At 40.6% G+C, this 22,649-nt stretch overlaps 1 protein-coding gene across 29 annotated transcripts in view; it reads right to left on the bottom strand.

Annotated features, from left to right (window-relative positions):
- Nucleotides 1-22,649, bottom strand: part of obscnb (obscurin, cytoskeletal calmodulin and titin-interacting RhoGEF b) — a 614,792-nt gene that overhangs the window by 349,090 nt on the left and 243,053 nt on the right. For 28 of the 29 annotated variants that reach the window (XM_078231785.1, XM_078231777.1, XM_078231827.1 and 25 more), the window contains 16 exons: nucleotides 21,591-21,857; nucleotides 19,878-20,144; nucleotides 18,706-18,972; nucleotides 16,995-17,261; nucleotides 15,822-16,088; nucleotides 14,108-14,374; nucleotides 12,937-13,203; nucleotides 11,766-12,032; nucleotides 10,041-10,307; nucleotides 8,868-9,134; nucleotides 7,154-7,420; nucleotides 5,981-6,247; nucleotides 4,267-4,533; nucleotides 3,096-3,362; nucleotides 1,373-1,639; nucleotides 196-462 (listed from right to left, as the gene is read on the bottom strand). In XM_078231785.1, the coding sequence (XP_078087911.1) occupies nucleotides 196-462; nucleotides 1,373-1,639; nucleotides 3,096-3,362; nucleotides 4,267-4,533; nucleotides 5,981-6,247; nucleotides 7,154-7,420; nucleotides 8,868-9,134; nucleotides 10,041-10,307; nucleotides 11,766-12,032; nucleotides 12,937-13,203; nucleotides 14,108-14,374; nucleotides 15,822-16,088; nucleotides 16,995-17,261; nucleotides 18,706-18,972; nucleotides 19,878-20,144; nucleotides 21,591-21,857 (4,272 nt within the window). The remainder of the gene's footprint in view (nucleotides 1-195; nucleotides 463-1,372; nucleotides 1,640-3,095; nucleotides 3,363-4,266; nucleotides 4,534-5,980; nucleotides 6,248-7,153; nucleotides 7,421-8,867; nucleotides 9,135-10,040; nucleotides 10,308-11,765; nucleotides 12,033-12,936; nucleotides 13,204-14,107; nucleotides 14,375-15,821; nucleotides 16,089-16,994; nucleotides 17,262-18,705; nucleotides 18,973-19,877; nucleotides 20,145-21,590; nucleotides 21,858-22,649) is intronic. The other variant, XM_078231714.1, reaches the window with a different exon arrangement.

Consider the following 22,649-nt stretch of genomic DNA (forward strand, 5'->3'; position numbering starts at 1 on the left):
AGGTAGTAGTAGAGGCAGGTACAATTTTGTCTTTTAAAAAGCATTTAGATAGTTACATGGGTATAGAGTGATATGGGCCAAATGCGGGCAATTGGGACTAGCTTAGGGGTTTAAAAAAAAGGGCGAAATGGACAAGTTGGGCTGAAGAGCCTGTTTCCATGCTGTAAACCTCTATGACACTGATTAATGACCTACCCTTCACTTTTAACGATGCAGTTGTCTTTTGATCCCCCAGGTCGCACGTATATTTTCCAGCATCTTCAACCTTTAGGCTATGAATAAGCAACTCAACACACGAACCCGTTTGCTTCATTTCATACTTCTCATTGGGTTGAAGAACCACAGTGCCTTTCCTCCATTCCACTGGGGCACCCGGTTTTGAAATCTCACACTGCAGAAAGGCAGTACTGTCCTCTTCAAATTCTTTGTTCTGAAGCTCTTGTTTGAAAAGCACAGGAAGGGCTAAGGGAGACAATATTGAGTTCATGCCGATGAACGTCAGCTAAATTTACATTTTATTTCTGATCAACAACAAAATTTCAAATAAACTCAGTTCGAAAAAACAACCCGTGAGAAAGTTAATGACTATCAAACTTCCACTCCAATTCCTCAAGAGCCATATTTAGCCATACTTGTACTTGGAATTGTTGTTTGTTACCTTGAGAATGATTGCTTCAGATAACTCCTGGCTGTTAACACACAAATTACTACTTTCTTGTGTCATAATATTTGTCAGCTAGAATTGAAGAATATTATAGTTTGCACGAATATCTTAAAATCATATACCTCAACACTATCTAACAAAACAACTTGTCTTCTACCCACCATTAAATTAGCCTCTAACAAGTGCATCATAAGTGGGCGCTCCATTTCTATGTAATTCCGATTCCTCAGCATTAATTTCAAAATAGTTCAAAATATTTTAGTGAATTTAAATGCTGACATATTTCCAACAACCGTCACTCTAATGCATAAAGATATAGAACACAAACTATAAAACATATTACAGATTCCACCTCCAAAAAGTGTTAACTTTCTTAATATGTGGAGGTGTTTGGCACAAAGGATTTTGGGGGGAATTCTCTGGCCTCCAGCCGCGTGTTTCTTGTGCTGAGATGCAGCATGTCGTTGGCCGGAACGGGACCTTCAGGTTCTGCAGCTGTCAAAAGGTTTTCCGATAGACTGCACCACATGCTACCGAGGAAACTACGAGGGTGAGCCATCGACGGGACCTTTTGTGTGATCAGCCGGAGAATTCCAGCCAAAATTTACAAAAGGAATCCATATCACCATAATATCAGGATAAAATGCAGGATGGAATTTTATAGGCTGACAATAAACTATGCATTTTGAGTAATGATTATTGGCCTACCCTTTACTGTTAGGATTGCTGTTGTCTGCTGATCCCCTGAGTCGCATGTGTATTTTCCAGCATCTTCGGCTTTTAGGCTATGAATGAGTAACTCCACAAAGGAACCTTCCTGCTTCATTTCATGCTTCTCACTGGAATGAAGCACCACGGACCCTTTCCTCCATTCCACTGCGGCACCCGGTTTTGAAATCTCACACTGCAGGATGGCAGTACTGTCCTCTTCAGCTTCTTTGTTCTGAAGCTCTTGTTTGAAAAGCACAGGAAGGGCTAAGGGAGACAGTAATTGAGTTCATGCTGATGAACTTTAGCTAAAATTAACATTTTATTTTTGGATAGCAACTAAATTACAAATAACCTCAGTTGAAAAAACAAACCCTGAGAAAGCTAACGACTATCAGACTTCCACTCCAATTGCTCAAGACCCATATTTAGCCATACTTGTACTTAGAGTTGTTGTTATCACGAGAACGGTTGTCAGATAACTCCTGGCTGTTAACACACAAATTACTACTTTCTTGTGTCATAATATTGGTCAGCCAGAATTGAAGAATATTATAGTTTTCACTAATATCATAAAATCATATACCTCAACACTATCTAACAAAACAACTTGTCTCCTACCCACCATTAAATTAGCCTCTAACAAGTGCATCATAAGTGGGAACTCCATTTCTATGTAATTCCGATTCCTCAGAACTAATTTCAAAATAGTTCAAAATATTTTAGTGAATTTAAATGCTGACATATTTCCAACAACTGCCACTCTAATGCATAAAAATATAGAACACAAACTATAAAACATATTACACATTCCACCTCCAAAAAGTGTTAACTTTCTTAATAAGTGGAGGTGTTTGGCACAAAGATTTTGGGGGGAATTCTCTGGCCTCCAGCCGCATGTTTCTTGCGGTGAGATGTAGCATGTCGTTGGCCGGAACGGGACCTTCAGGTTCTGCTGCTGTCAAAAGGTTTTCCTATTGACTGCACCACATGCTGCCGAGGAAACTACGAGGGTGAGTCACCAACGGGACCTTTTGTGTGAAGAGCCGGAGAACTGTGTGCAGTATTGGTCCCCTTACTTGCGGAAGGATATATTTGCCTTGGAGGGAGTGCAGAGAAGGTTCACCAGGTTGATACCAGAGATGAGCGGTGTTGACTATGAGGAGAGACTGAGCAGATTGGGTTTGTATTCGTTGGAATTTAGAAGGCTGAGGGGGGATCTTATAAAGACCTATAAGATAATGAAGGGGCTGGATAGGGTAGAGATGGAGAGATTCTTTCCACTTAGAAAAGAAACTAGAACTAGAGGGCACAGCCTCAAAATAAAGGGGGGGTCAGTTTAGGACAGAGTTGAGGAGGAACTTCTTCTCTCAGAGGGTGCTGAATCTCTGGAATGCTCTGCCCACTGAAGTGGTGGAGGCTACCTCGTTGAATATGTTTAAATCACGGATAGATGGATTCCTGATTGGTAAGGGAATTAGGGGTTATAGGGATCAGGCGGGTAAGTGGAACTGATCCACTTCAGATCAGCCATGATCTTATTGAAAGGCGGGGCAGGCTCGAGGGGCGAGATGGCCTACTCCTACTCCTATTTCTTATGTTCTTATTCCAGCCAAAATTTACAAAAGGAATCCATATCACCATAATGTCAGGATAAAATGCAGCATGGAATTTTATAGGTTGACAATAAACTATTCATTTTGAGTAATGATTATTGGCCTACCCTTTACTGTTAGGATTGCTGTTGTCTGCTGATCCCCTGAGTCACACGTGTATTTTCCAGCATCTTCGGCTTTTAGGCTATGTATAACTAACTCCACAAAGGAACATTCCTGCTTCATTTCATGCTTCTCACTGGAATGAAGCACCACAGACCCTTTCCTCCATTCCACTGCAGCACCCGGTTTTGAAATCTCACACTGCAGGATGGCAATACTGTCCTCTTCAGCTTCTTTGTTCTGAAGCTCTTGTTTGAAAAGCACAGGAAGGGCTAAGGGAGACAGTAATTGAGTTCATGCTGATGAACTTTAGCTAAAATTAACATTTTATTTTTGGATAGCAACTAAATTACAAATAACCTCAGTTGAAAAAACAAACCCTGAGAAAGTTAATGACTATCAGACTTCCACTCCAATTCCTCAAGACCCATATTTAGCCATACTTGTACTTAGAGTTGTTGTTATCATGAGAACGGTTGCCAGATAACTCCTGGCTGTTAACACACAAATTACTACTTTCTTGTGTCATAATATTAGTCAGCCAGAATTGAAGAATATTATACTTTTCACTAATATCATAAAATCAAATTCCTCAATAATATCTAACAAAACAACTTGTCTCCTAACCACCATTAAATTAGCCTCTAACAAGTGCATCATAAGTGGGCACTCCATTTCTATGTAATTCCGATCTCCTCAGCATTAATTTCACAATAGTTCAAAATATTTTAGTGAATTTAAATGCTGACATATTTGCAAACAACCGTCACTCTAATGCATAAAGATATAAAACACAAACTATAAAACATATTACAGATTCCACCTCCAAAAAGTGTTAACTTTCTTAATATGTGGAGGTGTTTGGCACAAAGGATTTTGGGGGAATAATCGGGCCTCCAGCCGCGTGTTTCTTGTGCTGAGATGCAGCATGTCATTCGCCGGAACCGGGACCTTCAGGTTCTGCTGCTATCAAAAGGTTTTCCGATAGACTGCACCACATGCTACCGAGGAAACTACGAGGGTGAGCCATCGACGGGACCTTTTGTGTGAACAGCCGGAGAATTCCAGCCAAAATTTACAAAAGGAATCCATATCACCATAATATCAGGATAAAATGCAGGATGGAATTTTATAGGTTGACAATAAACTATGCATTTTGAGTAATTATTGGCCTACCCTTTACTGTTAGGATTGCTGTTGTCTGCTGATCCCCTGAGTCACACGTGTATTTTCCAGCATCTTCGGCTTTTAGGCTATGAATGAGTAACTCCACAAAGGAACCTTCCTGCTTCATTTCATGCTTCTCACTGGAATGAAGAACCACGGACCCTTTCCTCCATTCCACTGCGGCACCCGGCTTTGAAATCTCACACTGCAGGATGGCAGTACTGTCCTCTTCAGCTTCTTTGTTCTGAAGCTCTTGTTTGAAATGCACAGGAAGGGCTAAGGGAGACAGTAATTGAGTTCATGCTGATGAACTTTAGCTAAAATTAACATTTTATTTTTAGATAGCAACTAAATTACAAATAACCTCAGTTGAAAAAACAAACCCTGAGAAAGCTAACGACTATAAGACTTCCACTCCAATTGCTCAAGACCCATATTTAGCCATTCTTGTACTTGGAGTTGTTGTTATCACGAGAACGGTTGTCAGATAACTCCTGGCTGTTAGCAAACAAATTACTACTTTCTTGTGTCATAATATTGGTCAGCCAGAATTGAAGAATATTATAGTTTGCACTAATATCATAAAATCATATACCTCAACACTATCTAACAAAACAACTTGTCTCCTACCCACCATTAAATTAGACTCTAACAAGTGCATCATAAGTGGGCACTCCATTTCTATGTAATTGCGGTCTCCTCAGCATTAATTTCAAAATAGTTCAAAATATTTTAGTGAATTTAAATGCTGACATATTTCCAACAACCGTCACTCTAATGCATAAAAATATAGAACACAAACTATAAAACATATTACAGATTCCACCTCCAAAAAGTGTTAACTTTCTTAATAAGTGGAGGTGTTTGGCACAAAGGATTTTGGGGGGAATTCTCTGGCCTCCAGCCGCGTGTTTCTTGCGCTGAGATGTAGCATGTCGTTGGCCGGAACGGAACCTTCAGGATCTGCTGCTGTCAAAAGGTTTTTCTATAGACTGCACCACATGCTGCCGAGGAAACTACGAGGGTGAGTCATCAACAGGACCTTTTGTGTGAAGAGCCGGAGAACTGTGTGCAGTATTGGTCCCCTTACTTGCGGAAGGATATATTGGCCTTGGAGGGAGTGCAGAGAAGGTTCACCAGGTTGATACCAGAGATGAGCGGTGTTGACTATGAGGGGAGACTGAGCAGATTGGGTTTGTATTCGTTGGAATTTAGAAGGCTGAGGGGGGATCTTATAGAGACCTATAAGATAATGAAGGGGCTGGATAGGGTAGAGATGGAGAGATTCTTTCCACTTAGAAAGGAAACTAGAACTAGAGGACACAGCCTCAAAATCAGTTTAGGACAGAGTTGAGGAGGAACTTCTTCTCTTAGAGAGTGATGAATCTCTGGAATTCTCTGCCCACTGAAGTGGTGGAGGCTACCTCGTTGAATATGTTTAAATCACGGATAGATGGATTCCTGATTGGTAAGGGAATTAGGGGTTATAGGGATCAGGCAGGTAAGTGGAACTGATCCACTTCAGATCAGCCATGATCTTATTGAATGGCGGGGCAGGCTCGAGGGGCTAGATGGCCTACTCCTACTCCTATTTCTTATGTTCTTATTCCAGCCAAAATTTACAAAAGGAATCCATATCACCATAATGTCAGGATAAAATGCAGGATGGAATTTTATAGGTTGACAATAAACTATTCATTTTGAGTAATGATTATTGGCCTACCCTTTACTGTTAGGATTGCTGTTGTCTGCTGATCTCCTGAATCGCACGTGTATTTTCCAGCATCTTCGGCTTTTAGGCTGTGTATAACTAACTCCACAAAGGAACCTTTCTGCTTCATTTCATGCTTCTCACTGGAATGAAGAACCACAGACCCTTTCCTCCATTCCACTGCGGCACCCGGTTTTGAAATCTCACACTGCAGAATGGCAGTACTGTCCTCTTCAGCTTCTTTGTTCTGAAGCTCTTGTTTGAAAAGCACAGGAAGGGCTAAGGGAGACAGTAATTGAATTCATGTTGATGAACTTGAGCTAAAATTAACATTTTATTTTTGGATAGCAACTAAATTTCAAATAACCTCAGTTGAAAAAACAAACCCTGAGAAAGCTAATGACTATCAGACTTCCACTCCAATTCCTCAAAACCCATATTTAGCCATTCTTGTACTTGGAGTTGTTGTTATCACGAGAACGGTTGTCAGATAACTCCTGGCTGTTAACACACAAATTACTACTTTCTTGTGTCATTATATTGGTCAGCCAGAATTGAAGAATATTATAGTTTGCACTAATATCATAAAATCATATACCTCAACACTATCTAACAAAACAACTTGTCTCCTACCCACCATTAAATTAGACTCTAACAAGTGCATCATAAGTGGGCACTCCATTTCTATGTAATTCCGGTCTCCTCAGCATTAATTTCAAAATAGTTCAAAATATTTTAGTGAATTTAAATGCTGACATATTTCCAACAACCGTCACTCTAATGCATAAAAATATAGAACACAAACTATGAAACATATTACAGATTCCACCTCCAAAAAGTGTTAACTTTCTTAATAAGTGGAGGTGTTTGGCACAAAGGATTTTGGGGGGAATTCTCTGGCCTCCAGCCGCGTGTTTCTTGTGCTGAGATGTAGCATGTCGTTGGCCGGAACGGGACCTTCAGGTTCTGCCTCTGTCAAAAGGTTTTCCTATTGACTGCACCACATGCTGCCGAGGAAACTACGAGGGTGAGTCATCAACGGGACCTTTTGTGTGAACAGCCGGAGAATTCCAGCCAAAATTTACAAAAGGAATCCATATCACCATAATATCAGGATAAAATGCAGGATGGAATTTTATAGGTTGACAATAAACTATTCATTTTGAGTAATGATTATTGGCCTACCCTTTACTGTTAGGATTGCTGTTGTCTGCTGATCCCCTGAGTCACATGTGTATTTTCCAGCATCTTCGGCTTTTAGGCTATGAATGAGTAACTCCACAAAGGAACCTTCCTGCTTCATTTCATGCTTCTCACTGGAATGAAGCACCACGGACTCTTTCCTCCATTCCACTGCAGCACCCGGTTTTGAAATCTCACACTGCAGAATGGCAGTACTGTCCTCTTCAGCTTCTTTGTTCTGAAGCTCTTGTTTGAAAAGCACAGGAAGGGCTAAGGGAGACAGTAATTGAGTTCATGCTGATGAACTTTAGCTAAAATTAACATTTTATTTTTGGATAGCAACTAAATTACAAATAACCTCAGTTGAAAAAACAAACCCTGAGAAAGCTAACTACTATCAGACTTCCACTCCAATTGCTCAAGACCCATATTTAGCCATTCTTGTACTTGGAGTTGTTGTTATCACGAGAACGGTTGTCAGATAACTCCTGGCTGTTAGCAAACAAATTACTACTTTCTTGTGTCATAATATTGGTCAGCCAGAATTGAAGAATATTATAGTTTGCACTAATATCATAAAATCATATACCTCAACACTATCTAACAAAACAACTTGTCTCCTACCCACCATTAAATTAGACTCTAACAAGTGCATCATAAGTGGGCACTCCATTTCTATGTAATTGCGGTCTCCTCAGCATTAATTTCAAAATAGTTCAAAATATTTTAGTGAATTTAAATGCTGACATATTTCCAACAACCGTCACTCTAATGCATAAAAATATAGAACACAAACTATAAAACATATTACAGATTCCACCTCCAAAAAGTGTTAACTTTCTTAATAAGTGGAGGTGTTTGGCACAAAGGATTTTGGGGGGAATTCTCTGGCCTCCAGCCGCGTGTTTCTTGCGCTGAGATGTAGCATGTCGTTGGCCGGAACGGAACCTTCAGGATCTGCTGCTGTCAAAAGGTTTTTCTATAGACTGCACCACATGCTGCCGAGGAAACTACGAGGGTGAGTCATCAACAGGACCTTTTGTGTGAAGAGCCGGAGAACTGTGTGCAGTATTGGTCCCCTTACTTGCGGAAGGATATATTGGCCTTGGAGGGAGTGCAGAGAAGGTTCACCAGGTTGATACCAGAGATGAGCGGTGTTGACTATGAGGGGAGACTGAGCAGATTGGGTTTGTATTCGTTGGAATTTAGAAGGCTGAGGGGGGATCTTATAGAGACCTATAAGATAATGAAGGGGCTGGATAGGGTAGAGATGGAGAGATTCTTTCCACTTAGAAAGGAAACTAGAACTAGAGGACACAGCCTCAAAATCAGTTTAGGACAGAGTTGAGGAGGAACTTCTTCTCTTAGAGAGTGATGAATCTCTGGAATTCTCTGCCCACTGAAGTGGTGGAGGCTACCTCGTTGAATATGTTTAAATCACGGATAGATGGATTCCTGATTGGTAAGGGAATTAGGGGTTATAGGGATCAGGCAGGTAAGTGGAACTGATCCACTTCAGATCAGCCATGATCTTATTGAATGGCGGGGCAGGCTCGAGGGGCTAGATGGCCTACTCCTACTCCTATTTCTTATGTTCTTATTCCAGCCAAAATTTACAAAAGGAATCCATATCACCATAATGTCAGGATAAAATGCAGGATGGAATTTTATAGGTTGACAATAAACTATTCATTTTGAGTAATGATTATTGGCCTACCCTTTACTGTTAGGATTGCTGTTGTCTGCTGATCTCCTGAATCGCACGTGTATTTTCCAGCATCTTCGGCTTTTAGGCTGTGTATAACTAACTCCACAAAGGAACCTTTCTGCTTCATTTCATGCTTCTCACTGGAATGAAGAACCACAGACCCTTTCCTCCATTCCACTGCGGCACCCGGTTTTGAAATCTCACACTGCAGAATGGCAGTACTGTCCTCTTCAGCTTCTTTGTTCTGAAGCTCTTGTTTGAAAAGCACAGGAAGGGCTAAGGGAGACAGTAATTGAATTCATGTTGATGAACTTGAGCTAAAATTAACATTTTATTTTTGGATAGCAACTAAATTTCAAATAACCTCAGTTGAAAAAACAAACCCTGAGAAAGCTAATGACTATCAGACTTCCACTCCAATTCCTCAAAACCCATATTTAGCCATTCTTGTACTTGGAGTTGTTGTTATCACGAGAACGGTTGTCAGATAACTCCTGGCTGTTAACACACAAATTACTACTTTCTTGTGTCATTATATTGGTCAGCCAGAATTGAAGAATATTATAGTTTGCACTAATATCATAAAATCATATACCTCAACACTATCTAACAAAACAACTTGTCTCCTACCCACCATTAAATTAGACTCTAACAAGTGCATCATAAGTGGGCACTCCATTTCTATGTAATTCCGGTCTCCTCAGCATTAATTTCAAAATAGTTCAAAATATTTTAGTGAATTTAAATGCTGACATATTTCCAACAACCGTCACTCTAATGCATAAAAATATAGAACACAAACTATGAAACATATTACAGATTCCACCTCCAAAAAGTGTTAACTTTCTTAATAAGTGGAGGTGTTTGGCACAAAGGATTTTGGGGGGAATTCTCTGGCCTCCAGCCGCGTGTTTCTTGTGCTGAGATGTAGCATGTCGTTGGCCGGAACGGGACCTTCAGGTTCTGCCTCTGTCAAAAGGTTTTCCTATTGACTGCACCACATGCTGCCGAGGAAACTACGAGGGTGAGTCATCAACGGGACCTTTTGTGTGAACAGCCGGAGAATTCCAGCCAAAATTTACAAAAGGAATCCATATCACCATAATATCAGGATAAAATGCAGGATGGAATTTTATAGGTTGACAATAAACTATTCATTTTGAGTAATGATTATTGGCCTACCCTTTACTGTTAGGATTGCTGTTGTCTGCTGATCCCCTGAGTCACATGTGTATTTTCCAGCATCTTCGGCTTTTAGGCTATGAATGAGTAACTCCACAAAGGAACCTTCCTGCTTCATTTCATGCTTCTCACTGGAATGAAGCACCACGGACTCTTTCCTCCATTCCACTGCAGCACCCGGTTTTGAAATCTCACACTGCAGAATGGCAGTACTGTCCTCTTCAGCTTCTTTGTTCTGAAGCTCTTGTTTGAAAAGCACAGGAAGGGCTAAGGGAGACAGTAATTGAGTTCATGCTGATGAACTTTAGCTAAAATTAACATTTTATTTTTGGATAGCAACTAAATTACAAATAACCTCAGTTGAAAAAACAAACCCTGAGAAAGCTAACTACTATCAGACTTCCACTCCAATTGCTCAAGACCCATATTTAGCCATTCTTGTACTTGGAGTTGTTGTTATCACGAGAACCGTTGTCAGATAACTCCTGGCTGTTAACACACAAATTACTACTTTCTTGTGTCATAATATTGGTCAGCCAGAATTGAAGAATATTATAGTTTGCACTAATATCATAAAATCATATACCTCAACACTATCTAACAAAACAACTTGTCTCCTACCCACCATTAAATTAGACTCTAACAAGTGCATCATAAGTGGGCACTCCATTTCTATGTAATTCCAGTCTCCTCAGCATTAATTTCAAAATAGTTCAAAATATTTTAGTGAATTTAAATGCTGACATATTTCCAACAACCGTCACTCTAATGCATAAAAATATAGAACACAAACTATAAAACATATTACAGATTCCACCTCCAAAAAGTGTTAACTTTCTTAATAAGTGGAGGTGTTTGGCACAAAGGATTTTGGGGGGAATTCTCTGGCCTCCAGCCGCGTGTTTCTTGCGCTGAGATGTAGCATGTCGTTGGCCGGAACGGGACCTTCAGGATCTGCTGCTGTCAAAAGGTTTTTCTATAGACTGCACCACATGCTGCCGAGGAAACTACGAGGGTGAGTCATCAACAGGACCTTTTGTGTGAAGAGCCGGAGAACTGTGTGCAGTATTGGTCCCCTTACTTGCGGAAGGATATATTGGCCTTGGAGGGAGTGCAGAGAAGGTTCACCAGGTTGATACCAGAGATGAGCGGTGTTGACTATGAGGAGAGACTGAGCAGATTGGGTTTGTATTCGTTGGAATTTAGAAGGCTGAGGGGGGATCTTACAAAGACCTATAAGATAATGAAGGGGCTGGATAGGGTAGAGATGGAGAGATTCTTTCCACTTAGAAAAGAAACTAGAACTAGAGGGCACAGCCTCAAAATAAAGGGGGGGTCAGTTTAGGACAGAGTTGAGGAGGAACTTCTTCTCTCAGAGGGTGCTGAATCTCTGGAATGCTCTGCCCACTGAAGTGGTGGAGGCTACCTCGTTGAATATGTTTTAATCACGGATAGATGGATTCCTGATTGGTAAGGGAATTAGAGGTTATAGGGATCAGGCGGGTAAGTGGAACTGATCCACTTCAGATCAGCCATGATCTTATTGAAAGGCGGGGCAGGCTCGAGGGGCGAGATGGCCTACTCCTACTCCTATTTCTTATGTTCTTATTCCAGCCAAAATTTACAAAAGGAATCCATATCACCATAATGTCAGGATAAAATGCAGGATGGAATTTTATAGGTTGACAATAAACTATTCATTTTGAGTAATGATTATTGGCCTACCCTTTACTGTTAGGATTGCTGTTGTCTGCTGATCCCCTGAGTCACACGTGTATTTTCCAGCATCTTCGGCTTTTAGGCTATGTCTAACTAACTCCACAAAGGAACCTTTCTGCTTCATTTCATGCTTCTCACTGGAATGAAGCACCACAGACCCTTTCCTCCATTCCACTGCAGCACCCGGTTTTGAAATCTCACACTGCAGGATGGCAATACTGTCCTCTTCAGCTTCTTTGTTCTGAAGCGCTTGTTTGAAAAGCACAGGAAGGGCTAAGGGAGACAGTAATTGAGTTCATGCTGATGAACTTTAGCTAAAATTAACATTTTATTTTTGGATAGCAACTAAATTACAAATAACCTCAGTTGAAAAAACAAACCCTGAGAAAGTTAATGACTATCAGACTTCCACTCCAATTCCTCAAGACCCATATTTAGCCATACTTGTACTTAGAGTTGTTGTTATCACGAGAACGGTTGCCAGATAACTCCTGGCTGTTAACACACAAATTACTACTTTCTTGTGTCATAATATTAGTCAGCCAGAATTGAAGAATATTATACTTTTCACTAATATCATAAAATCAAATTCCTCAATAATATCTAACAAAACAACTTGTCTCCTACCCACCATTAAATTAGCCTCTAACAAGTGCATCATAAGTGGGCACTCCATTTCTATGTAATTCCGATCTCCTCAGCATTAATTTCACAATAGTTCAAAATATTTTAGTGAATTTAAATGCTGACATATTTGCAAACAACCGTCACTCTAATGCATAAAGATATAGAACACAAACTATAAAACATATTACAGATTCCACCTCCAAAAAGTGTTAACTTTCTTAATATGTGGAGGTGTTTGGCACAAAGGATTTTGGGGGAATAATCGGGCCTCCAGCCGCGTGTTTCTTGTGCTGAGATGCAGCATGTCATTCGCCGGAACCGGGACCTTCAGGTTCTGCTGCTATCAAAAGGTTTTCCGATAGACTGCACCACATGCTACCGAGGAAACTACGAGGGTGAGCCATCGACGGGACCTTTTGTGTGAACAGCCGGAGAATTCCAGCCAAAATTTACAAAAGGAATCCATATCACCATAATATCAGGATAAAATGCAGGATGGAATTTTATAGGTTGACAATAAACTATGCATTTTGAGTAATTATTGGCCTACCCTTTACTGTTAGGATTGCTGTTGTCTGCTGATCCCCTGAGTCACACGTGTATTTTCCAGCATCTTCGGCTTTTAGGCTATGAATGAGTAACTCCACAAAGGAACCTTCCTGCTTCATTTCATGCTTCTCACTGGAATGAAGAACCACGGACCCTTTCCTCCATTCCACTGCGGCACCCGGCTTTGAAATCTCACACTGCAGGATGGCAGTACTGTCCTCTTCAGCTTCTTTGTTCTGAAGCTCTTGTTTGAAAAGCACAGGAAGGGCTAAGGGAGACAGTAATTGAGTTCATGCTGATGAACTTTAGCTAAAATTAACATTTTATTTTTGGATAGCAACTAAATTACAAATAACCTCAGTTGAAAAAACAAACCCTGAGAAAGTTAATGACTATCAGACTTCCACTCCAATTCCTCAAGACCCATATTTAGCCATACTTGTACTTAGAGTTGTTGTTATCACGAGAACGGTTGCCAGATAACTCCTGGCTGTTAACACACAAATTACTACTTTCTTGTGTCATAATATTAGTCAGCCAGAATTGAAGAATATTATACTTTTCACTAATATCATAAAATCAAATTCCTCAATAATATCTAACAAAACAACTTGTCTCCTACCCACCATTAAATTAGCCTCTAACAAGTGCATCATAAGTGGGCACTCCATTTCTATGTAATTCCAATCTCCTCAGCATTAATTTCACAATAGTTCAAAATATTTTAGTGAATTTAAATGCTGACATATTTGCAAACAACCGTCACTCTAATGCATAAAGATATAGAACACAAACTATAAAACATATTACAGATTCCACCTCCAAAAAGTGTTAACTTTCTTAATATGTGGAGGTGTTTGGCACAAAGGATTTTGGGGGAATAATCGGGCCTCCAGCCGCGTGTTTCTTGTGCTGAGATGCAGCATGTCATTCGCCGGAACCGGGACCTTCAGGTTCTGCTGCTATCAAAAGGTTTTCCGATAGACTGCACCACATGCTACCGAGGAAACTACGAGGGTGAGCCATCGACGGGACCTTTTGTGTGAACAGCCGGAGAATTCCAGCCAAAATTTACAAAAGGAATCCATATCACCATAATATCAGGATAAAAAGCAGGATGGAATTTTATAGGTTGACAATAAACTATGCATTTTGAGTAATTATTGGCCTACCCTTTACTGTTAGGATTGCTGTTGTCTGCTGATCCCCTGAGTCACACGTGTATTTTCCAGCATCTTCGGCTTTTAGGCTATGAATGAGTAACTCCACAAAGGAACCTTCCTGCTTCATTTCATGCTTGTCACTGGAATGAAGAACCACGGACCCTTTCCTCCATTCCACTGCGGCACCCGGCTTTGAAATCTCACACTGCAGGATGGCAGTACTGTCCTCTTCAGCTTCTTTGTTCTGAAGCTCTTGTTTGAAAAGCACAGGAAGGGCTAAGGGAGACAGTAATTGAGTTCATGCTGATGAACTTTAGCTAAAATTAACATTTTATTTTTGGATAGCAACTAAATTACAAATAACCTCAGTTGAAAAAACAAACCCTGAGAAAGCTAACTACTATCAGACTTCCACTCCAATTGCTCAAGACCCATATTTAGCCATTCTTGTACTTGAAGTTGTTGTTATCACGAGAACGGTTGTCAGATAACTCCTGGTTGTTAGCACACAAATTACTACTTTCTTGTGTCATAATATTGGTCAGCCAGAATTGAAGAATATTATAGTTTGCACTAATATCATAAAATCATATACCTCAACACTATCTAACAAAACAACTTGTCTCCTACCCACCATTAAATTAGACTCTAACAAGTGCATCATAAGTGGGCACTCCATTTCTATGTAATTCCGGTCTCCTCAGCATTAATTTCAAAATAGTTCAAAATATTTTAGTGAATTTAAATGCTGACATATTTCCAACAACCGTCACTCTAATGCATAAAAATATAGAACACAAACTATAAAACATATTACAGATTCCACCTCCAAAAAGTGTTAACTTTCTTAATAAGTGGAGGTGTTTGGCACAAAGAATTTTGGGGGGAATTCTCTGGCCTCCAGCCGCGTGTTTCTTGCGCTGAGATGTAGCATGTCGTTGGCCGGAACGGGACCTTCAGGATCTGCTGCTGTCAAAAGGTTTTTCTATAGACAGCACCACATGCTGCCGAGGAAACTACGAGGGTGAGTCATCAACAGGACCTTTTGTGTGAAGAGCCGGAGAACTGTGTGCAGTATTGGTCCCCTTACTTGCGGAAGGATATATTGGCCTTGGAGGGAGTGCAGAGAAGGTTCACCAGGTTGATACCAGAGATGAGCGGTGTTGACTATGAGGAGAGACTGAGCAGATTGGGTTTGTATTCGTTGGAATTTAGAAGGCTGAGGGGGGATCTTATAGAGACCTATAAGATAATGAAGGGGCTGGATAGGGTAGAGATGGAGAGATTCTTTCCACTTAGAAAGGAAACTAGAACTAGAGGGCACAGCCTCAAAATCAGTTTAGGACAGAGTTGAGGAGGAACTTCTTCTCTTAGAGAGTGATGAATCTCTGGAATGCTCTGCCCACTGAAGTGGTGGAGGCTACCTCGTTGAATATGTTTAAATCACGGATAGATGGATTCCTGATTGGTAAGGGAATTAGGGGTTATAGGGATCAGGCAGGTAAGTGGAACTGATCCACTTCAGATCAGCCATGATCTTATTGAATGGCGGGGTAGGCTCGAGGGGCTAGATGGCCTACTCCTACTCCTATTTCTTATGTTCTTATTCCAGCCAAAATTTACAAAAGGAATCCATAGCACCATAATGTCAGGATAAAATGCAGGATGGAATTTTATAGGTTGACAATAAACTATTCATTTTGAGTAATGATTATTGGCCTACCCTTTACTGTTAGGATTGCTGTTGTCTGCTGATCTCCTGAATCGCACGTGTATTTTCCAGCATCTTCGGCTTTTAGGCTGTGTATAACTAACTCCACAAAGGAACCTTTCTGCTTCATTTCATGCTTCTCACTGGAATGAAGAACCACAGACCCTTTCCTCCATTCCACTGCGGCACCCGGTTTTGAAATCTCACACTGCAGAATGGCAGTACTGTCCTCTTCAGCTTCTTTGTTCTGAAGCTCTTGTTTGAAAAGCACAGGAAGGGCTAAGGGAGACAGTAATTGAATTCATGTCGATGAACTTGAGCTAAAATTAACATTTTATTTTTGGATAGCAACTAAATTTCAAATAACCTCAGTTGAAAAGACAAACCCTGAGAAAGCTAATGACTATCAGACTTCCACTCCAAATCCTCAAAACCCATATTTAGCCATACTTGTACTTGGAGTTGTTGTTATCACGAGAACGGTTGTCAGATAACTCCTGGCTGTTAACACACAAATTACTACTTTCTTGTGTCATAATATTGGTCAGCCAGAATTGAAGAATATTATAGTTTGCACTAATATCATAAAATCATATACCTCAACACTATCTAACAAAACAACTTGTCTCCTACCCACCATTACATTAGACTCTAACAAGTGCATCATAAGTGGGCACTCCATTTCTATGTAATTCCGATCTCCTCAGCATTAATTTCACAATAGTTCAAAATATTTTAGTGAATTTAAATGCTGACATATTTCCAACAACCGTCACTCTAATGCATAAAGATATAGAACACAAACTATAAAACATATTACAGATTCCACCTCCAAAAAGTGTTAACTTTCTTAATATGTGGAGGTGTTTGGCACAAAGAATTTTGGGGGAATACTCGGGCCTCCAGCCGCGTGTTTCTTGTGCTGAGATGCAGCATGTCATTCGCCGGAACCGGGACCTTCAGGTTCTGCTGCTATCAAAAGGTTTTCCGATAGACTGCACCACATGCTACCGAGGAAACTACGAGGGTGAGCCATCGACGGGACCTTTTGTGTGAACAGCCGGAGAATTCCAGCCAAAATTTACAAAAGGAATCCATATCACCATAATATCAGGATAAAATGCAGGATGGAATTTTACAGGTTGACAATAAACTATGCATTTTGAGTAATGATTATTGGCCTACCCTTTACTGTTAGGATTGCTGTTGTCTGCTGATCCCCTGAGTCACACGTGTATTTTCCAGCATCTTCGGCTTTTAGGCTATGAATGAGTAACTCCACAAAGGAACCTTTCTGCTTCATTTCATGCTTCTCACTGGAATGAAGAACCACAGACCCTTTCCTCCATTCCACTGCGGCACCCGGTTTTGAAATCTCACACTGCAGGATGGCAGTACTGTCCTCTTCAGCTTCTTTGTTCTGAAGCTCTTGTTTGAAAAGCACAGGAAGGGCTAAGGGAGACAGTAATTGAGTTCATGCTGATGAACTTTAGCTAAAGTTAACATTTTATTTTTGGATAGCAACTAAATTACAAATAACCTCAGTTGAAAAAACAAACCCTGAGAAAGCTAACGACTATCAGACTTCCACTCCAATTGCTCAAGACCCATAATTAGCCATACTTGTACTTGGAGTTGTTGTTATCACGAGAACGTGTCAGATAACTCCTGGCTGTTAACACACAAATTACTACTTTCTTGTGTCATAATATTGGTCAGTCAGAATTGAAGAATATTATAGTTTTCACTAATATCATAAAATCATATACCTCAACACTATCTAACAAAACAACTTGTCTTCTACCCACCATTAAATTAGCCTCTAACAAATGCATCATAAGTGGGCACTCCATTTCTATGTAATTCCAGTCTCCTCAGCATTAATTTCAAAATAGTTCAAAATATTTTAGTGAATTTAAATGCTGACATATTTCCAACAACCGTCACTCTAATGCATAAAAATATAGAACACAAATGATAAAACATATTACAGATTCCACCTCCAAAAAGTGTTAACTTTCTTAATAAGTGGAGGTGTTTGGCACAAAGGATTTTGGGGGGAATTCTCTGGCCTCCAGCCGCGTGTTTCTTGTGGTGAGATGTAGCATGTCATTCGCCGGAACGGGACCTTCAGGATCTGCTGCTGTCAAAAGGTTTTCCTATTGACTGCACCACATGCTGCCGAGGAAACTACGAGGGTGAGTCATCAACAGGACCTTTTGTGCGAAGAGCCGGAGAACTGTGTGCAGTATTGGTCCCCTTACTTGCGGAAGGATATATTGCCCTTGGAGGGAGTGCAGAGAAGGTTCACCAGGTTGATACCAGAGATGAGCGGTGTTGACTATGAGGAGAGACTGAGCAGATTGGGTTTGTATTCGTTGGAATTTAGAAGGCTGAGGGGGATCTTATAGAGACCTATAAGATAATGAAGGGGCTGGATAGGGTAGAGATGGAGAGATTCTTTCCACTTAGAAAGGAAACTAGAACTAGAGGACACAGCCTCAAAATCAGTTTAGGACAGAGTTGAGGAGGAACTTCTTCTCTCAGAGGGTAGTGAATCTCTGGAATTCTCTGCCCACTTAAGTGGTGGAGACTACCTCGTTGAATATGTTTAAATCACGGATAGATGGATTCCTGATCTGTAAGGGAATTCGGGGTTATAGGGATCAGGCGGGTAAGTGGAACTGATCCACTTCAGATCAGCCATGATCTTATTGAATGGCGGGGCAGGCTCGAGGGGCTAGATGGCCTACTCCTACTCCTACTTCTTATGTTCTTATTCCAGCCAAAATTTACAAAAGGAATCCATATCACCATAATGTCAGGATAAAATGCAGGATGGAATTTTATAGGTTGACAATAAACTATGCATTTTGAGTAATGATTATTGGCCTACCCTTTACTGTTAGGATTGCCGTTGTCTGCTGATCTCCTGAATCGCACGTGTATTTTCCAGCATCTTCGGGTTTTAGGCTATGAATGAGTAACTCCACAAAGGAACCTTCCTGCTTCATTTCATGCTTCTCACTGGAATGAAGAACCACAGATCCTTTCCTCCATTCCACTGCGGCACCCGGTTTTGAAATCTCACACTGCAGAATGGCAGTACTGTCCTCTTCAGCTTCTTTGTTCTGAAGCTCTTGTTTGAAAAGCACAGGAAGGGCTAAGGGAGACAGTAATTGAGTTCATGCTGATGAACTTTAGCTAAAATTAACATTTTATTTTTGGATAGCAACTAAATTACAAATAACCTCAGTTGAAAAAACAAACCCTGAGAAAGCTAACGACTATCAGACTTCCACTCCAATTGCTCAGGAGCCATATTTAGCCATTCTTGTACTTGGAGTTGTTGTTATCACGGGAACGGTTGCCAGATAACTCCTGGCTGTTAACACACAAATTACTACTTTCTTGTGTCATAATATTGGTCAGCCAGAATTGAAGAATATTATAGTTTGCACTAATATCATAAAATCATACACCTCAACACTATCTAACAAAACAACTCATCTCCTACCCACCATTAAATTAGCCTCTAACAAGTGCATCATAAGTGGGCACTCCATTTCTATGTAATTCCGATTCCTCAGCATTAATTTCAAAATAGTTCAAAATATTTTAGTGAATTTAAATGCTGACACATTTCCAACAACCGTCACTCTAATGCATAAAGATATAGAACACAAACTATAAAACATATTACAGATTCCACCTCCAAAAAGTGTTAACTTTCTAAATATGTGGAGGTGTTTGGCACAAAGGATTTTGGGGGAATACTCGGGCCTCCAGCCGCGTGTTTCTTGTGCTGAGATGCAGCATGTCATTCGCCGGAACCGGGACCTTCAGGTTCTGCTGCTATCAAAAGGTTTTCCGATAGACTGCACCACATGCTACCGAGGAAACTACGAGGGTGAGCCATCGACGGGACCTTTTGTGTGAACAGCCGGAGAATTCCAGCCAAAATTTACAAAAGGAATCCATATCACCATAAGATCAGGATAAAATGCAGGATCGAATTTTATAGGTTGACAATAAACTATGCATTTTGAGTAATGATTATTGGCCTACCCTTTACTTTTAGGATTGCTGTTGTCTGCTGATCCCCTGAGTCACACGTGTATTTTCCAGCATCTTCGGCTTTTAGGCTATGAATGAGTAACTCCACAAAGGAACCTTCCTGCTTCATTTCATGCTTCTCACTGGAATGAAGCACCACAGACCCTTTCCTCCATTCCACTGCGGCACCCGGTTTTGAAATCTCACTCTGCAGAATGGCAGTACTGTCCTCTTCAGCTTCTTTGTTCTGAAGCTCTTGTTTGAAAAGCACAGGAAGGGCTAAGGGAGACAGTAATTGAGTTCATGCTGATGAACTTTAGCTAAAATTAACATTTTATTTTTGGATAGCAACTAAATTACAAATAACCTCAGTTGAAAAAACAAACCCTGAGAAAGTTAACGACTATCAGACTTCCACTCCAATTCCTCAAGACCCATATTTAGCCATACTTGTACTTGGAGTTGTTGTTATCACGAGAACGGTTGCCAGATAACTCCTGGCTGTTAACACACAAATTACTACTTTCTGGTGTCATAATATTAGTCAGCCAGAATTGAAGAATATTATTGTTTTCACTAATATCATAAAATCATATACCTCAACACTATCTAACAAAACAACTTGTCTCCTACCCACCATTAAATTAGCCTCTAACAAGTGCATCATAAGTGGGCACTCCATTTCTATGTAATTCCGATCTCCTCAGCATTAATTTCAGAATAGTTCAAAATATTTTAGTGAATTTAAATGCTGACATATTTCCAACAACTGCCACTCTAATGCATAAAAATATAGAACACAAACTATAAAACATATTACAGATTCCACCTCCAAAAAGTGTTAACTTTCTTAATAAGTGGAGGTGTTTGGCACAAAGGATTTTGGGGGAATTCTCTGGCCTCCAGCCGCGTGTTTCTTGCGCTGAGATGTAGCGTGTCGTTGGCCGGAACGGGACCTTCAGGTTCTGCTGCTGTCAAAAGGTTTTCCTATAGACTGCACCACATGCTGCCGAGGAAACTACGAGGGTGAGTCATCAACAGGACCTTTTGTGTGAAGAGCCGGAGAACTGTGTGCAGTATTGGTCCCTTTGGTTGCGGAAGGATATATTGGCTTTGGAGGGAGTGCAGAGAAGGTTCACCAGGTTGATACCAGAAATGAGCGGTGTTGACTATGAGGAGAGACTGAGCAGATTGGGTTTGTATTCGTTGGAATTTAGAAGGCTGAGGGGGGATCTTATAGAGACCTATAAGATAATGAAGGGGCTGGATAGGGTAGAGATGGAGAGATTCTTTCCACTTAGGAAGGAAACTAGAACTAGAGGACACAGCCTGAAAATCAGTTTAGGACAGAGTTGAGGAGGAACTTCTTCTCTTAGAGAGTGATGAATCTCTGGAATGCTCTGCCCACTGAAGTGGTGGAGGCTACCTCGTTGAATATGTTTAAATCACGGATAGATGGATTCCTGATCGGTAAGGGAATTAGGGGTTATAGGGATCAGGTGGGTAAGTGGAACTGATCCACTTCAGATCAGCCATGATCTTATTGAATGGCGGGGCAGGCTCGAGGGGCTAGATGGCCTACTCCTACTCCTATTTCTTATGTTCTTATTCCAGCCAAAATTTACAAAAGGAATCCATATCACCATAATGTCAGGATAAAATGCAGGATGGAATTTTATAGGTTGACAATAAACTATTCATTTTGAGTAATGATTATTGGCCTACCCTTTACTGTTAGGATTGCTGTTGTCTGCTGATCTCCTGAATCGCACGTGTATTTTCCAGCATCTTCGGCTTTTAGGCTGTGTATAACTAACTCCACAAAGGAACCTTTCTGCTTCATTTCATGCTTCTCACTGGAATGAAGAACCACAGACCCTTTCCTCCATTCCACTGCGGCACCCGGTTTTGAAATCTCACACTGCAGAATGGCAGTACTGTCCTCTTCAGCTTCTTTGTTCTGAAGCTCTTGTTTGAAAAGCACAGGAAGGGCTAAGGGAGACAGTAATTGAGTTCATGCTGATGAACTTGAACTAAAATTAACATTTGATTTTTGGATAGCAACTAAATTACAAATAGCCTCAGTTGAAAAAACAAACCCTGAGAAAGCTAACGACTATCAGACTTCCACTCCAATTGCTCAGGAGCCATATTTAGCCATACTTGTACTTAGAGATGTTATCACGAGAACGGTTGCCAGATAACTCCTGGCTGTTAACACACAAATTACTACTTTCTTGTGTCATAATATTGGTCAGCCAGAATTGAAGAATATTATAGTTTGCACTAATATCATAAAATCATATACCTCAACACTATCTAACAAAACAACTCATCTCCTACCCACCATTAAATTAGCCTCTAACAAGTGCATCATAAGTGGGCACTCCAGTTCTATGTAATTCCGGTCTCCTCAGCATTAATTTCAAAATAGTTCAAAATATTTTAGTGAATTTAAATGCTGACACATTTCCAACAACCGTCACTCTAATGCATAAAGATATAGAACACAAACTATAAAACATATTACAGATTCCACCTCCAAAAAGTGTTAACTTTCTTAATAAGTGGAGGTGTTTGGCACAAAGGATTTTGGAGGAATTCTCTGGCCTCCAGCCGCGTGTTTCTTGTGCTGAGATGCAGCATGTCGTTCGCCGGAACCGGGACCTTCAGGTTCTGCCTCTGTCAAAAGGTTTTCCTATTGACTGCACCACATGCTACCGAGGAAACTACGAGGGTGAGCCATCAACAGGACCTTTTGTGTGAACAGCCGGAGAATTCCAG

The sequence above is a fragment of the Mustelus asterias genome, chromosome 2, assembly GCF_964213995.1.
Source record: "Mustelus asterias chromosome 2, sMusAst1.hap1.1, whole genome shotgun sequence".
In the NCBI taxonomy this organism is placed as follows: Eukaryota; Metazoa; Chordata; class Chondrichthyes; order Carcharhiniformes; family Triakidae; genus Mustelus; species Mustelus asterias.